This window comes from Danio rerio, chromosome 20 (genome assembly GCF_049306965.1).
Source record: "Danio rerio strain Tuebingen ecotype United States chromosome 20, GRCz12tu, whole genome shotgun sequence".
NCBI lineage: Eukaryota > Metazoa > Chordata > Actinopteri > Cypriniformes > Danionidae > Danio > Danio rerio.
Genome location: NC_133195.1, coordinates 41,601,309 through 41,618,948, shown reverse-complemented (window position 1 = coordinate 41,618,948; position 17,640 = coordinate 41,601,309). Strand labels below are relative to the sequence as shown.

Genomic DNA, 17,640 nt, shown 5'->3' with positions numbered 1-17,640 from the left:
GATGACACAATCCATGCGAAAAATCAAATGTCCGAGGGGAAATGTCAAACAGTTTTTTCCTTCCTGGTTTTATTATTGAAACACACCGTGTGCAAAACTGCCACTACAGATTGTTTATGTTTGCTGTGAGGAATCATTTCAGAACCCGGGATAGTGAAAGTGTCACAGGTGGATGACGTCAAACTCCAGGGACGTTTTCTTTCATGTTTGGCGCGTCTTCATTGTCATTCAGTCTGACATTATGACAGCTGAGATCTTACAGTGTGACATGGGAGCCATGTTTGTGCAGTCTGACATAGCTACAATCGTTCAAGATTATTAAAAAAAAAAAAAAAAAAAAAAAAAAAAAACGCACATTGTGATTAAGACTCCTAAGACTCTTATTGTACATTTTAAGACCTCGTTGCCACTTCATGTTTCAGCTGGTAAAATTGGCGACATTTTAATTTAAAGTATATTTAATATATACTGATTTCAAGAAACAAAAATCCTAAACTAAAACGTTATTCATCAACTGAATAAAAATACTAATCCAGCAGGTGGCACCTAAAACCACAGGAATAATGGTGTTTCCTTGGTTACTACAGTAAACAAAGCAGCATGTCAACTCCAGCAGGATTTTATCGATTTCCTAAACTACACAGCATCCCAATATTCGCAGATTAAATAAACTTTAGCACACTGATACAAAGTGTAATACGTTGCATTAGCATTAAAGACTTTTTAATACCTTTTAAGGGCCATAATTTTCTTTAAATTGATTTATCACCCTGTGAATGTCAAGAAACTGAATATTCAATGGACATTTAAAGTTCTTATAAAACCATTGATCCCAATAAAGAACCTTTTTAACGAGTGTAGGAGATCCTAAACATCTCTGTTACACATGAACATTTGGTATAAATAGTCATGGTGTGCCTTGGTGTAGCTGCGAGAAATGAAAATCGTTTTTCTTCTCTCTCCATCGCCGACCCTTTAAACTCCTCAGAGTGGAAGCTTGTGAATGTATCCATCATTCAATGAATATTTCAGGATGTCATTCACAAGACTCCCCACTTGTTGACTGAAAACCTTGATTGAGTCACAGAGCGTGACACTGGACAAAACATAACAGATAAAGAGGAATGACCTTAAGTTTAAGGAAAAATGCAACCCCTCTTCACATAAAGTATAAATAAATATAATAGTAAACAGTAAGGTTCTGGGAGCAAAGGTTCTATTCAAAATGTCCACACAGAAAATGTTTTTAGCAAAAGAGGAAAGGGTTTAATTTACGACCTACAGTATACTGAGCTCTGTTCATGTTAAACAATGGCATGTGCTTGCTAGGTGATGTGATTTCAAATTAGTTTGATATTTAAAAAGCATATGTAGCTTTAAAATGGAGGACATGTGCAAACAAACATCCATATTCTGCAAAACAGGGAAAGAAATTTAGAGCACCGTCAATCTATGAAGGTTGTATTCTGTCAAACGTACATGCCGAAAATTAAATATGTGGGCACACTGCTTTCTGAATGTTTTTTTTTTAAATATGCAAGCATTTCTTCAGAGTCTACTACAGAGTTGCTGCCATGTGACTGGCTGATTAAAAGTTTCTGTTTATGAGTTGTTGGACAGGTGTACCTAATAAAGTGGCCAGTGAATGTATATATATTTATTTGTTTTCTTTCATCACCAATTTGGATTTTAGATTATTTCTAAAGCATCATGTTACACTGAAAACTGATGTAATGATGCTACTTTATTAATGATGTTATTAAAAATTGCTAAATAATTACACTTATCATTTACACTGTATGACTGATTCTTGAGGGAATCCATGGCTCGAAGATGCTAATGAAAATGGGAGTCATGGCAACATGAGGCTAGGGGAGGCTAGCTAACTCGATTACACTATCATTGTCTCTCTTTTTAATTGCATGAGGAGAACATTGAACAGTACATATTGCACCTCTCTAACACTGCACTCCACAGGTGGCAGCTACACTATTAGGCCTGAGAGCTTGATGCATAAAAAGCATATTGCAAGCAAGATGCCTCCAGGTAGGCCTAGAATCCACGCACATCCACCATACTGGAAATTGAAAATTCCGCAACAGCTCTCCAGCCTCTATTTATAACAGCTCAAGGATGAGAGCCAAAGACAGCTTGCGAGGGGATGCGACAAAGTCAGTCTGACTGCTTGCAGCCATCACATGATTCAGCCTATCTGTGACGAGCTGATTACTCATGCGTCATTTACAGGCTCTTCAATAGACAGCCATTCAGCCTACTGTAATAACTGCACGTACAAAATAAATATAATGAAATGCCACATTTAACTCAAAAACGAATGTGTAATCAGACTTTATGAGGTAATGCTAGTACATTAACGATGCTAACAAAATAACTAATATCAAAGTTTGACTTGGATGGGGTTTTATGAAGCTGAACTAATTAGCATGTTTCTAGCATGAATTAGCACCTTGTTAGCATGTTCATAACATTAATTAGCTTTTTAGCATGAGTTAGCATGTCTAATATGATTTAACATTGTCTAGCAATAAGTAACAGGTTGCTAGCATGCTTATAGCATGAACGTAACGGTGTCCAAACTCGGTCCTGGAGTGCCGGTGTCCTGCAGATTTTAGCTCCAACTTGCCTCAACACACCTGCAAGGATGTTTCTAGAAAGCCTAGTACAGGGGTGGCCAACCTTGTTCCTGAAGAGCTTCCGTCCTGCAGATTTCAGTTGCTACCCATATCAAACACACTGGAACTAATTAAAAAGGACCTGAACACCACGTGATAATTACAGGCAGGTGTGTAAGAGCTTGATTAGCTAGCCCAGGTGTGTCTGATTGGGGTTGGAACTAAACTTTGCAGGACACCGGAACTCCAGGACCAAGTTTGGACAGCCCTGGTCTAGAACAAATTAGCTTATTTTCAACAGCAGTTTGTCATTTACAGTGTTTGTAATTGTTATTTTCAAGTTAAAGATTTTTTTAAATAAAATTTTCAAGCAAAAATATATTTAGCTTATGTAGAGCATATGAAATAATTTGCTGTCATAATATTAATAATAATAGCACCATCAGTATTAATACATTATTATTATTATATATTTAATAAGAAAAATAACACATTTGGTCTTATTTCTTGCTTAATGTAATTTACAGGAATTCTAGTATAAGTCTTAGTATTAGTTTTCAAATGACTGCTGTTTTAGCAGGAGATAGAAAGTCTTTTGATACTGTAAATCCACAAGAAATGATCAAAGTAATATTTATTACATTGTGAGCCATTATTACAGCATGCTTGGTTATAATGAGTTGCTTTGATGAGGCTCACTGCATCAGTACTGCTCAATTATTGCAATCTTTAAAAGGAGAATTTGACAAGGGCCTTAAAAAGATCAGAAATGATTTCGCTTCATGAAAAACCTCTTAAGGAGGACAAGTCATTTTCAATATCCTAAAAGTTAAATTGAATTGAACAGGCTTTATTAGCAACTTACAATTAACTTTACAATTAGATTTTTCCCTTTTGGATCACTGTTTATTACTTATGCAGTCTCAGTCGTTAATCAGTCTGCAAATATTATGTAAGCTGAAGCAATAGCATCAGTGTAATTTGTTATTTGGTGTCTCTGCTGATTGCCACGGTGCGGCTGTATTAAAAATTAGGCCGGGGCAATAACAGTCTCTGGATGATGTTATCCCATTCATCTCATTTTGTGAGTGAAGAGACCTTCTGTATAAAAGTAGAAAGTCAGAAAGCTCAGTGGTCCTCTATTTGCAGCCAAAAACAGTGCACTGAAAGCCACTTTTCTGCCCTCAAAGCAACTATTATCGTAAAATCACCAAATTTGTCCTTGTTACAGTTATCATGTGTAATGTTGTATGTGAACTGAATCTACAGTATCAGCTGCAGCTTTTTATAAGAAAGCACATATTTTAGTCTGAGATGCACTTTTGAGAGACGGTTTCCTGTTTGTTTTTCAATTTTTTTCTTTTAAATTTACTGACTACAGTGTATTCAATGACTATCTGGTTCATGCTTTACAGCCTCGGTCTAATAAGATGCAATACTGGGTGCTCTTTTGTTTTTCAGCTTCGGATCTGGTTGTCAGTAGAATTAGTCAGAATCAGGGGTGTAGATATAGCATGGAGGAAGGGGACGCTCAACCACTATTGAAATATCCCGACCAGTAATTTAATTAATTTAAAAATGAAAATAATAAAAATAATTTTAAAAATCACCCTGTCAATATTAACCTAGACATGCCGAAAGAGTTAAATCACTTTCTCTCCTGGAGTCGCACCACCTCCAAACACACATGAACATCATGAATGTCTGTGCCTTTCCCTGCTGACATGTGAGGGGCTGTAGCTGCATTCATGTTTATTTATTTATTTATTATTTATTTGTTGCCACATCAGCAACTTATGGCTATTTCATGGCAAAATGGATATACATGAAAATATTACATGATAAAAACAAGTTCGCATTACAATAGAAAGTTATATATAGGATAGAAATAAATAAAATTCACACAAAAAAATATATTCAAAGTTAAATATGATTCTTCAGTTAAATTTTTCTTCAATAATTTAAGATTCATCCTGGTGGTACTTTTAAAAATGTCCCTCAAAGTACTCTCCGTATGTGAATTCGGATGTAGCAGCATCAAAACTGCAGGAGAATTGCAAGAATAAGGTGTGTGACACACCAGTGAGGATGGCGGGAGCAATGAATAGGTGCTTTTTTCGATGAAAAGTAAATGCAAGTTCACTACTGAATGAGTCCATCATCATGACAATGCCATTAAAGCTCATGATCCCAATAATGTAGATGTTGGACTGAAGCAGTGAATACGAATTTACTCTGACCAAGAGCAGAGGGTTGCTGAAGAACTACTGAGAGATTTCAGCTGCTGTCTGGGCTTTCATTGCCTTTCTACAGCTCCCTTTCTTCATGTGTTCAATGTTTTTCCCTGTGTCATTTCATTTATTGCACATAACTTTATTTGGAAACTAATTAGATTTATTGTCTTTGCCTATTTGGATTTTTTTGGTTTTTTTTTTGCTATCAACATCTAGTGAAAAGTTCAAGACAACAGTACCTTTAAAACATTTGTTTTCTGAGAAAAAAGGTGATGTGTTCAATACTTATTTTTCCCGCTGTAGTACATTATTTCAATAGTTCATGTATCATCCACACACAAAAATGAGGTCAAAGTTCAAAACTAAGCTATTGGATTTAGTGTGTCTGGGAACATTTGTGTAGTTCACACCTGCCATCCTAGTCTGGTACAGTTTTACACTAACCTACATATTGTGCACTTGAAAATAAATGATTTTGGATGCTGTGTAAACTTGCATTGCATACGTATATACATATTCAAATAATAAAATCAATACCATAAAGAACGCCAAATTACAGCCCCACTACACAACTGACCTCGGCAGTCAGTCTATTTATAGCTTGAATCCACAAGAGAGTTGGCTTAAGGTCACACACAAGAGTCCTCTACACCTGACAGTCACAGGTCCTCTTCATGTCTCTGTCTTTTCAATCTGTCTGTTTTTGTAAAAAGCAGGCAAGAAGCTTTTAACATATTAGTTCAGGTCTAAAGAAGTAATGAAATTTAAAATGACAACCAGACTTAATTTTTGTACCTGATTAAGTGCACTTTGAATGACCCCCTTGGAATGAATGCACACGCTGCTTTATCTCTCAATCTTAACGGAGACGGGCATCTGCTGTCATGGAAACTAGAAGAGCAGCAGGGCTGGAGTGATGGTTCAGTTCAAAGAGCGCTGGGACAGGCATCGGCATGAGCATCACTAATCAGTCATAACTCAATCACTCAATAACCCCACCAATGAAAAACAGATTAAAGACGGTCTGTTTAGACCAGCTAAACCAGTTTAACCCTTGTGCACTGTTCAAATTTACTACCCTTTTGTTATGTCCGAGACACAAACTAGTTTGCATAAATCTGTTAATCAACCTCAGTCCTGATCAAAACTACTAAATGTTTTGAAAAATTGCAGAATTTTAACTCTTTAATTGCCAAGTTCACAATAGATGTCATTAATTTAGTGAAAAAAAACACAAAATGTTGTATTTTCAATATAAAAAGTAATCGTGGGCTGGATTTTTTTCCCTTTTATCACAGTCTTGGACATGTGAACGATTAGTAATAACATTGGCTTTGATGCATTGTTAGAATTTTTTTTTTTTTCTCTAATTTGCTAATTTAGTTTTCGCCCCATTGACTTCTATATAATCCATATACACATGTCTGTGTTTTTATTTACTTTATGAAGTTCTGAGACCTGAGATGAATATTTTGTTTTTTTCAGATACATCAAGGTAAGTGCGTAAAGGTCATTCTCACACACTCACAGACACACAGAGAGGGGTCTGGATGCAGACCTGGTGCAGTGCAATCTGAGCTGCATCCAGTGCTTTTTAATGCGCCACCCCTAACCCTACCCGTCACAGTGACGTCACTCACTCCATTGAATGCATTGTGTCTGACATTGCATCGCTGAGTGATGCAATCTCAGCGTGCATCCTAAAGGCTGCATCCAGATACCATTGGACACAAAAACATTTTCTTTAATTTGCTGATATACTCCATATAAAACCCTGAAACTAAGCTTTTTTTTTGTTTTAAAGCATTTAATTTGGCACATTATTTCTTAAAAACAATATAATATGTTTTGCTTCTTTTTTCTTGATTTGAGAATTTTTAAATGTTTGGACTAGAAACAAGACAAAAATAGTAAGTAAGAAAGTAAGAAAAGCATTTTTTTCAGTGCAGAGACCTATCTAAAGGCTTAATGGTGTAAACTGATGATCAACAGTAAAAATGACTAATTTTACCTTTTCCCAACAGAGAAAACCCTAACAATTAAAAATGCCTAATTATTTGGTGTCATGGTTTTGTAATCAAAGAAATGTGGTTATAATGAAAGTCAATGGGGCAAAAAAACTAATCAAAAACAATGTTGTTTCAAATGTCTAAGACTGTGACAAAAGGTAGAAAAATCCAGTCCACAATTACTTTTTATACTAAAAATACCCGGCCCCGGATATGCGGATGAAAATGACATGACAATACGTCGTTTTGTGTGTGTTTTTTTACCAAATCAGTGACATCATTTGTTAACTTGGCAAGAGTTAAAATCCTGCAATTAAAAAAAAAAAAAAAAAAAAAAAAACGTTTAGTAGTTTTGGGACTGAGGTTGAAAAACAAAATAATGCAAACAAATTTGGAAAAAAAAAATTATCTGATGCATTTTTACACATTTTTACAAACATAACAAAAGGGTAGTACAATTGCCCAGACTATACTGATGATTTTTTATTTTTTTTTTAATCAAAGCATTTTTTCAAAATGTGTGTCTAAATAAAATTTGTCACCAAAAAAATCATCCTGCTAGCTGAAACACAGAAAACGTTAGGAACAGATTAAGGCTCAAAATCACCCCAGAGTGGATGAAATCATCCCAAACAGTAAAGGGTTAAGGAAACCAGATCTTGTCATCAGGGTTTACAATATAAATGACTTCAAATCTCTGGTTAATGTGATTGACCTGAGTAAAAACATGTTGTGGAATAAAGCTAAAAAGCCATTCTTTATAAAATAAGTTATTTAGGACATTCAGATCAGTTTTTCACAAAACTGTACTTGACATTGATTTTAAGCTAAATGCATATGACGTGGGAGACCTTTGTCTTTTCTGTGCACTAGAACTCTTACATTTTAAATGATACTAATTTTAGCTTCAAAGTATACATTCAGATTCAAACAAAGGCTTGAAAGATATTCTCTCTATTTTACTCACCCTCAAGTGGTTCCAAATCTTTATGAATTTATTTCTTTCTGTTGAAAATGTTATTTCATGTATTTTAAATATTATCTGTTGAATATTTTTTAAAGAATGCTAGAAAACAGTAGCCATTGACATCCATAGTATAAAAAAACAAAAATAATGGAAGTCAATCAGTTTCCAACATTCTTCAAAATATCTTCAAATGTTTTAGCACGTTGTTATCATTCTTTTGTATATTAAATGGCTATAATCTGCATATTTACCACATCATTTCTTTTTTCCCCATATGAATTACTTCCTGCTAAGATTCATATCTGGCCAAGACGAAAAGTCAACAGTCTTCCACTTTCTGACCTTGAGAAACTTTCCTCAGATGAAATTTCATCCATATCTGATTTCATCTAAACCAAGTATATTTAAAAAAAAAAGTAACATTCCTGGTCCACAAAAAGCCTTATTTAAAGCAACATATTTATTCTTCTAGTATGCCTGGGGAGAGAAAAAGAGCATGCAAACAACTGTGAATCCAAATGTCAGGATGATTTTGATGCCATAGAATTTTTAGAATGGCTGAATAAAACATTTTATTAAACATTTTAAAGATGCCAGTCAAAATCTGAGTGCAACATTGCAATTTAAATCTGTTGTGTTCGACAGGGAAATATCCATCTGAACCAGAAAATAATTTACTAATCTGCAATCCAACAAAGATAATGCATTTCTAGATATTAAGTTACTTAAACATACCCTTACGAAACGAAAATGAAAATGCATTACAAAAGAATACTTTGAGAATTGTAAATGTTTTAGTGTAGAATAATGCTGCAAAATATTTTGTTTCAGCATTGATATTGCAATGTCTGCATCTGCAATAGTCACATCGCAGGATCTGCCATGTCGAATCGAGTTTATAGTTGACCAGAAGGCATGATTTATGGAGTCATTGCAAAATGTAAATGTAAAGTCACTGACATGTTTGTCATTTGCAAATGTTTTTAGGGCTTGTGACTAATTTTAAGCCAAGTAAAACAATCAGGCAAAAGAAATGATACTGTTTGTAACAATAAAAAAAAAAGATATATTGTAATTTTGTACATAAACAGTACGATGAAGTCTATACAGTATTAGTTGACATTTGGTAATTCGATTTGTGTACCTGAACATTGCTAGACTCCCAGAAAACAGTTCATTTCACTTGCATTTTTGTTTTACTGTATTCATCAATACTTGTGAATGTGATTGATTTATTGTATTTTATGCAGATGTACTCCTCTACATGAATTTTCCCTCCACAAATAGAGCTATTCTAGTCATCTGGTGAAATTGTACTTCATATATCAATATTTATCGCAGAAAAAAATATCACAATGTCTACATTTGCATTTCCATTTCCATCCACCCATTTTTATGCACATTTTGGATACGCGCATAAAAAACTGATTGATGGAAATGCCAAGATGCGCATACATTTTGAAAATTGCATAAAAGATGTAACGAAGCAGGATAAACTCAGTTCAATAAGAAAAGATGCACAAACTATGATTAAAACACTTTTACCAAACAAATTCCAGTATGTGCATTAAAAAAAGGTCATGTGATTTTGTTATAAGAGATTGTGTGATGATAAAAAAATGTGTGTGAATACATGTTGTTTTTGTCATTTTAAAACACCATTTCAGTTTTAGTGTTATCATATTATTAATGACCTCCAGAATAGTCAAGAGCTTCTGTGTTCCATGTCTGATGCCTTCAAACGCCACCACGCGTTTCTTGCTTGTCAGGATTGTCTTCTGAGGCACAAGTCATTTATTAAATAAAGAAAAGATTGACGCAGCTTCTTATACCACAGCAAATTCTGTTTTTACTTCTGATATTTGGCACCAGTTGATCAGGAATCACAATTTTGTTCTCTTTGACTACTTGGATGGAAAATTTGCTTTGTTTGCACGTCTTTTATGAGATATTCCAGTTATGCGCATAAATTTAATTCACATCTTTGGATGGAAACAAAGCTAATGTCAGTTTTCAATATCGTGCAGTCCACGTGTAGAAATTACTAACAGAAAAACCACATGAGCATCATATGTGCAATCAGATGTTACAATCAAATATAAAACACTCACAAAATATTTTGTATGATTTGTGATTGATTGCTGCCGGTCTCCCATCTCTAAACATTAGAAAGCCAATCCAATTAATCCAAACTCACTATAAATAGCCCTTCTAGTATTACTTCATTATTTTTGTTTTTTTAAGAATCCCCCATCCACCCTGGAACCCCATCCACCCTATCTTCTCCTTTTCCTCTCGAAAACAACCTGATCTCGGACCCCTTACATACTCATTGACCATGCGGGAGCCCTGGGCTCAATTATCTCCAAGCTCAAGGTTCTTTCCCAGGAAAGAATGCCAAGCCTGCTATCATTATCAAGCAAAAAGTGTGAACTCAAAAAGGGGGTGGGGGGTGGGGGGGGGAAGGTTCCAAAATCATGTTTTATTGGTTTTGCATTTCAAATGGGATTTTTTTTTTCAACTTGTGAAGCTTGAGTGTTTCAATTTTCTGAAATTTGTCAGAAGTCCATTTAAAAAAAAAAAAAAACAGCAGGAAACACATGTAATGAACCTGAAACTTTGGGTAAAAAACAGATGCAATTGAATTTCTATTCACAATTCCAACATTTTTAGCTTAGTATATCCACAGATTCTGGATCAGATGATTTATGAATGTCCAAACTGCATTAATATTACTGTTAAAAAATATTTTAAGCAACGTCTATACATTAATAAACCCCAAGAACCCCATCTCTTTGTTATATGTTTTGATGTGAAATCTACTAATAAGACGTTCAACCCTCAAATGCAAATTAGCCTGATTGGAATCAGGCCTGGCACCCAACACATGCCCTGCAAAGTATCTGCAATTAAAGGTGAGAAGAGCAGGTTGTCAAACATGAATCACTAACTAGACTGGTAATGGTCTCTGAAAACCTGAGCGCAGACTCAAGTGGGCCCCATTTGGCACTTGGCATTTTCCCTTCTATCATCGTCCTCCAAACATGGGCTCTCTTGTCATAATATTCTACTATGTATTTATGTATGAGCAACTGTGCAGCAGAGACAGGAGCTCTGTAAACCGTGCCCATGCAGAGATGATATGAGACAGACACATTGCTGCCTGTAGAATGCATCTGCGTTTTGTAAGTATTTACATGACGTATGCCTTGGACTCATGGATTATGTCCTCCAGAGCATTTCGTGTCCTTCAGACTCCAGAGGGACTGGCTGAAACTTGAGGAGGAAATGCTATGCTGAAGTGGACAGCAAGATTAGATGACTTGAGGCATGGGTCCAGTGGGGGTATCCTGATGGATAAAACCAATATTGACATAAACACCAGAGGCCCACAACTGGCTGAGTGATGAAGTCATAAGGTTGATTACTGTACGTTCAATCTAACTGCAACTGTCAGAAATGGATTTCATGCTCTACTAATGGGGTAATTCCTATGCACTTGTCTTTAAACACACCAATCAAGCACATGAAAAGGGTTAAAAATGAGAGATATCTCATGCACTGCATGAACCATAAAAGATGAGAGCACAAATGGTATCGGCTCACCTGCTAAGACAATAGACTTAGATTTGAAATGTTCAGGGTAACGTTTCAGCACTATGCATTTGAGTAAAAGACTATCATTAAGATCCATTATTAAGGGGTGCTATTATGCCTGTTTTACAAGATGTTCGATAAATTGTAGATAACCCCAAAGCATTTGTGTAAAGTTGTAGCTCAAAATACTTAATAAATATTTTTATCTTACCATACTGTAAAAAAAAAGAAATAAAAGAAACACACACTGTTTGTTTGTCTCTTTAAATTAAAATAACCTCCTAGAGTCCCCTATTCAGAGGAGGGCTGTGATTGTTTTACAGCTTATGTATCTGCACTTGTTCTAAATAGTAATGGGCCTTTATAAAGGTGCTTTCACAATTGTGGTTCGGTTCATTTGGTCCAGACCAAGGGCAACAAATGATACATTGTAGCTTTTCTCTGGCGTTTTGGGTTCTTTTCACATCACACTGATTGCTTTGGTCCAAACCAGCTGAAAGAAACCAAAATGCAGTCATGTGACAAAATCCACATCACTGGCCAGATGTTATTGAACGCATTTCCTAAACTGCTTTTCGATTGGTCAGAATTAACATGCGGGGAAATGCCAATGGAACTCCCGCCAGTAAACAAACCAGCAGACGAAAAATGTCGCTTTTTACTATTGAGGGACGACTGCTTGGGTTGACTGTATCCCTGGTCATAGTAAACTATTTAGTTTGTATACATCACTTTAGACATACTATACATTTTGAGAATGAAGCATGGCTGCGACTGGAAAACAATGCTTTAATGCACTGCAAATAGCAAAGGTGCATCGCACGTCTCTTCAGGAGGAGGCGTGAATAATTTAAGCTAAACTGTCTGTGACATGGTCATCTTCCAGAAATATTACCAACAATCCATCAGTTAATGTTTCTCTCTCTCTCTCTCTCTTTCTCTCTCTCTCTCTCTCTCTCTCTCTATTTAAAATTGTTGGTAAAGCGCTGTCAACAAATATTTTTCCTCCACATCCCATAATGCAGAGCGCATCGGACTACAGCAACTGGATTAGTCTAAAAGGCGCAGTACTTTTTGCAGTTAGGTCTGTTCTAGTTCAGATCATGTTCTCACTAAAAAAACTAACCACCCAAGTGTTTGGAGGAAATCATAACGAGATCACCTCTTCAAGGAGGTCTTGATACGCTTTTTTAGTCCACTTTTGGTGCGCACTTGAGTGCGATTGCTACATTCACACCTGCCCAAATGAACCGCACCAAGAGGGAAAACAAACTCTAGTGTGATTTAACCGAACTAAATAAGGCTGGTGTAAAAACACTCTGACGGTATCATAACCTTGGATAAAAATATCACGGTTTCACGGTATTGTGATTACTGCTCAAATATAAATTCTTCTTAAATGTGTGGGTAAAAAACAACAATTTTTTCCCTATTGAACAAAATATATTCTATTTTAAGAAACAGCTAATATATTTTGGACCAGTAGCTTTTGATGTAGAGGTTTCTTTTCTGCTAGAGATACTGTTGCCCTAAAAACCTTAATAAAATTGTGAAAAACATGCAATAAAACAAAAACAACTTACACAAACCTTAGGAATGGTATAACAGAAAAGTTTGGCATTTTAAAACCTTGACATATCCAAACCACGGTAAACCTTGAAACCAGTTATCGTTCCATGCCTTGTCAGTTTACTGACAAAGCTCCTACAAGCTATCCACCATTACACTCACCCCGCTTAACCTCACACCCACCTGGGTCATGGCACCAATGTAACCTCTTCATTTGAACTCTTAACACCCTTCCAAGCGAGATTCAAATGGCTATTTCTGGCATAAGAGGTGGACAAGAATATTAAAGACAGCAGCTAGATGATCATTGCCAATAAACTATTTGAGGCCAGGTTTACCCACACAACTTCTACTAGCTGACCTCCAATACACTTGTAGGGTGGAAAAGTGATGAGATGCAGACATTACTTTTTCCTAGTGCAAGTCGAACATTTTTCAACTTTGTCAGAATACCACAAGCGCACTGCTTATCATGTGACAAGAATCAACCAATCAGCTTCAAACATTTGAATGGATTATACACATTTCTGTAATAATAGTAGACTGATTATTGATGCACCTTTTCATTTTTAAAATAAATAAAACTTGTTTCATGAGTGCACTGAAATTGGTATAGTTTCACACTTCACATTTTCCATGCAGTTTTTAGACATGAACTGTAAACTCTGCTAAGCTTTGCAGGACTGGTAGTGCATATGCGGCTACCAGTTTTTCCATAGCTGGCTAAGTGGAATTGTGTTATTTATTTATTTATTTAATCACTGTTTATTAGCAAGTTAAAAAAAGGAAGTCCACAAAAAATAAATATCTGATCATCGTCCATATTGTTGTTTTTTAACATTACACTCTCATTAGCAATGCAATGACTGACTCTTTTGTATTGGAAATAGAAAACGTATCTACCACCCCCTATGTTTTGAGAAATTTTAAGATTTTATATTAAATATATTTTTTTCATACTTTTCATACAATTCTAAAGAAATATGGGCAGTTTGGTGGTATTTGATTTGAATTTAGAGTCTAAAAAATATCTAAAAATATCTATTCTGGGCATTCAATCTGCCCAGTTGGTGGAATGAACTCCCTAACTCAACTATTTAGTCTCCACTTCACTTCCTAATCTGCAATTGCCTCTCAGGATATACCACTAACTGTACTCACAAAAAAATAAATAAAAATAAATAAATAAAAAAAACTTACATTACTACATTACATTTCCTTCTTAAACTTTACACACCTGAAACTTGTCTACAGCACTTATTCATTGTTGCTCTTATAGACTTTGGAAATATTGTGAAGACTTTGAAGCAAAAAAATCAGGATTGTGACTCTTTTGTTGCCTTTTCTAGCATATTTTATAGATGCATAATCCCAGGGGTCATGCTTCCCAGACTTATTATTAGACATGCGGGAGATCAATATACTTTTGCCATATTTGCTTTTATACCTAGCAGAGGAGCTACCATCTATGCATCTAATGCATTTAATGGAGTGATACTACAATCCTTAAAGTGAAATAAAGCATCACATTTGTTCTTTGAAGACATCTTCATGGCATAGTCTATTGGCTTGCTAGATCAAAGGAGAAGCAGATCACACAAGTGCCAGAATACTAAAGATTATCAATTGCACAGACCAAACTAAAATGAGAATGAAGGTGGAAATTACAATATTGAGATAAATGAACGAACCAGCAAGGAAGGAGAAAAGGTCAAGTTATCAATCAGGGTAATGGAGTGGATGCAATTATTTATGATCGTCTTGATTAAGTGTTCTGGTATGCTTGCATATGCACATTATGGATCTATTACTGAGAATAAAAAATAAATACATAAAAACAGCTCCCATTGAAGATTGACCTAATTCCACTTGTGTCCAGATTCTCCAAGTATCCTTTAGTTCTTTATGACTGAATTAGAAAAAAGGGTTAAATAACAGTAATATTCAAAATGCATGCATGGTTGTTAGAGATATTTAAATAATACTAATTTTATGTATTGTATGAAATGGGAAAGTATAGCATTTTTAGTTCACATATTTTGGGATTTATTTATTTATTTATTTTTTGGATATTACATTTTCATTTTGACCTTAAAGCAACACAGAGCAATGCAAAAAGCAACAACAACTATAAAAGACAAAAAAGGCAAACAAAACAGTACCAAAAAAGACAAAATACAGAAAAAAAGATAGATTTTAAAACTATTGCTACATCAATTAGTTCAGTTTTATATATAGGTTAACAATTTTAGACATACATTTCTAGGTCAGTGGGCACAGCGAATATTGTTATTTTGCAAACAATGACAGGGTCTCACCTTTAAATTGTTATCTTTGACATTTGACAGATGATCATTTATAGTTTCCAGATGGCTTTAAAGTAGAGCTGGGCTGAAAAACTATATTATATCGAAGCTCTGGACGTCTTACTCTATATTGATCTAAGAGCCAATCACACAGCAGAAATGTGCAACAATGGGAATCTAGAAGTGTGTTGATATTAGAGATGCACTGAATTTTCAGCCACCAAATATTATCACCCATCAAAAATAGGTTGTTATTTAATGGACCCTCTAATTTTTGTGGCTTCGGTCATTGTTGGGGTACTCTTTCAAATATGGAAGCATTAACAGAAATATATGTTCAATAAGGAAAGTAATTAATCCAGATTACATTTTCGCCCAGCCCTACTTCGAAGCCAGCAATGTAAAGTGCTAGAGAATACTTTCAGATTTTTTAATACAAAGTTGATTAACTGTTTATTTTACAAATAAACAATGAATAAAGATTAACCAACCCACTCAAGTGTTATGCTTTTTTGAGAATTACAGCTTTTGTAGAGACTGTTTTCTTCTTGTGCCACCCACATGTTTGACATATGCCCCTCAAAAAATATAAAAATAGATTTTAATTCAGAAATTGAAAGCAAGTAACTGTAGGCGTCTCCAGTGAAAAACATCCATAAAAAGTAGAGTAGACCAAATAACATACAAAAACATGTGTCAAGATCAAAAATATAATAATTCAGAACAAATCACAGTATATGGTTTGGTGGAAAAACGCGGTAATTTGTTTTCAAATGCAGGTGTTTTGATTGAGGTAAAGTTGGGTTTATTTCCGCACATTCATTCATTTTGAACGGTCTGTCCCTATATTGTTTTCCGCGCTAATTTGAACATTTAAGCTGAAATCCCATTTAAGTAAGACTTATAAACAACATTAGTACCATTTAACTGACTTTGAACAGATTAGTACTTAGATGGTAGCCTAATTGGCAGGTAATATGATTTCCCTTTTTGGATTTTGCAATCCTTTTCTGAAAATATGTAATTTTAAGGAGAAAGTCTGAATGTGCGAATATAAAACGAACTTTACCTTTATTGTGTATTGAAGCTTATAATAATTCATATAGCCTAGATTTACACGCGTCTAAGATGCAAGCCAAATTAAACTGAGCTGCAGCGCGCGTTGAAAAAACTTGTTGAAGGAATGTAGTTTATTTCTTTCGCACTTACGCACAAGACACAAACCTTTGTTATATCAGGCAGGAGGTTGTGTTGGAACGAGCGAATCGCCCGTTCTCGTACTCACCCAGTCCGGGCACAAATGTGTTGAGAAACAGGCAGATGACAGCAACTGGGAAAGGCATATAAGGGATGGCAGCGCGCAAAGGTCCTTTCTTCTCCCTCACTTGAACAACAACTCCGCTGGTAGAAGAAGAAACTCCTTTTTCGTTCATCTCTGTGTCTTTCTGGTCCATTTCCCAGCTTTTAAAACTAATTACAAACCTAGAAATCCGCGTGTTTATGTGTACTAGACACTATCAGGCGCAGCTCCAGCGAGAGGTTGAAACGAGTGCGCGCACTGAACGGTAGGCGTCACACTTACTACTGTGTCAGTGAGCGATAGTGGATCCCTACACAATGGATTTAAAGTCACAGGGGTGGCTTTTATCAGTTCGTTAATGCACCATTAATCTTATTTTTGCAGTATAACTGGAGTTGATGCTGTTGTTTATGTTCAGTGTGTTTAAAGACGGGAATGCAATTTTGCTGGCAGAGTTTAACGCATTTGTGTTCAAGAAAGATAGAAAATCACTTATTAATTTAACTCTTATTTTATTATTAACTGCTTTACGACTCTGATAAGTATCCGTGTTGCAAATTAATAAATAACAGTTACTCAGTAATATCTAATAGAGTTAAATACAGTTAGTCATCATTGCTATATCATGGGTTTAGACTACAATAATTAGAGCTTTAAAATGTAACCGTAAAAGGTCCCACAGGTGTAGGTTGACATTAAATGTGTTTTAATCTAATACTCTTCCAACACAACATAAGACAACATAAGACAACATAAGACAACATAACATAACATAACATAACATAACATAAAAAATGTAGGTAAAATGTGCAGTCAGAAGTCTTAGACCTTTCCAGAAATGTATAGTTGGTAATGATTGGTCAGTGGTGGTGGGATGATGAGCGTTACAATGTGGTACTACATTGTGTAACATTAGAAACCAAAAAAGCTAATAAAAAAAAAAAACATGAAGCATTATGTACATTTTATTTGGTTATTTAAATGTTTTTATTATTATTATTATTATTATCTTACCTATTTATTTA

General features: G+C 35.1%; 1 protein-coding gene across 3 annotated transcripts in view; it reads right to left on the bottom strand.

Annotated features, from left to right (window-relative positions):
* Positions 1-16,884, bottom strand: part of stum (stum, mechanosensory transduction mediator homolog) — a 36,890-nt gene extending 20,006 nt beyond the window's left edge. For 2 of the 3 annotated variants that reach the window (XM_068215507.2, XM_068215508.1), the window contains exon 1: positions 16,601-16,868. In XM_068215507.2, coding sequence (XP_068071608.1) covers positions 16,601-16,769 — 169 coding nt within the window. In that variant the 5' untranslated portion in view covers positions 16,770-16,868. Of the gene's footprint in view, positions 1-16,600 lie in introns of all 3 variants that reach the window. The other variant, NM_001030171.1, reaches the window with a different exon arrangement.
* Between the last annotated feature and the right edge of the window lie 756 nt (positions 16,885-17,640).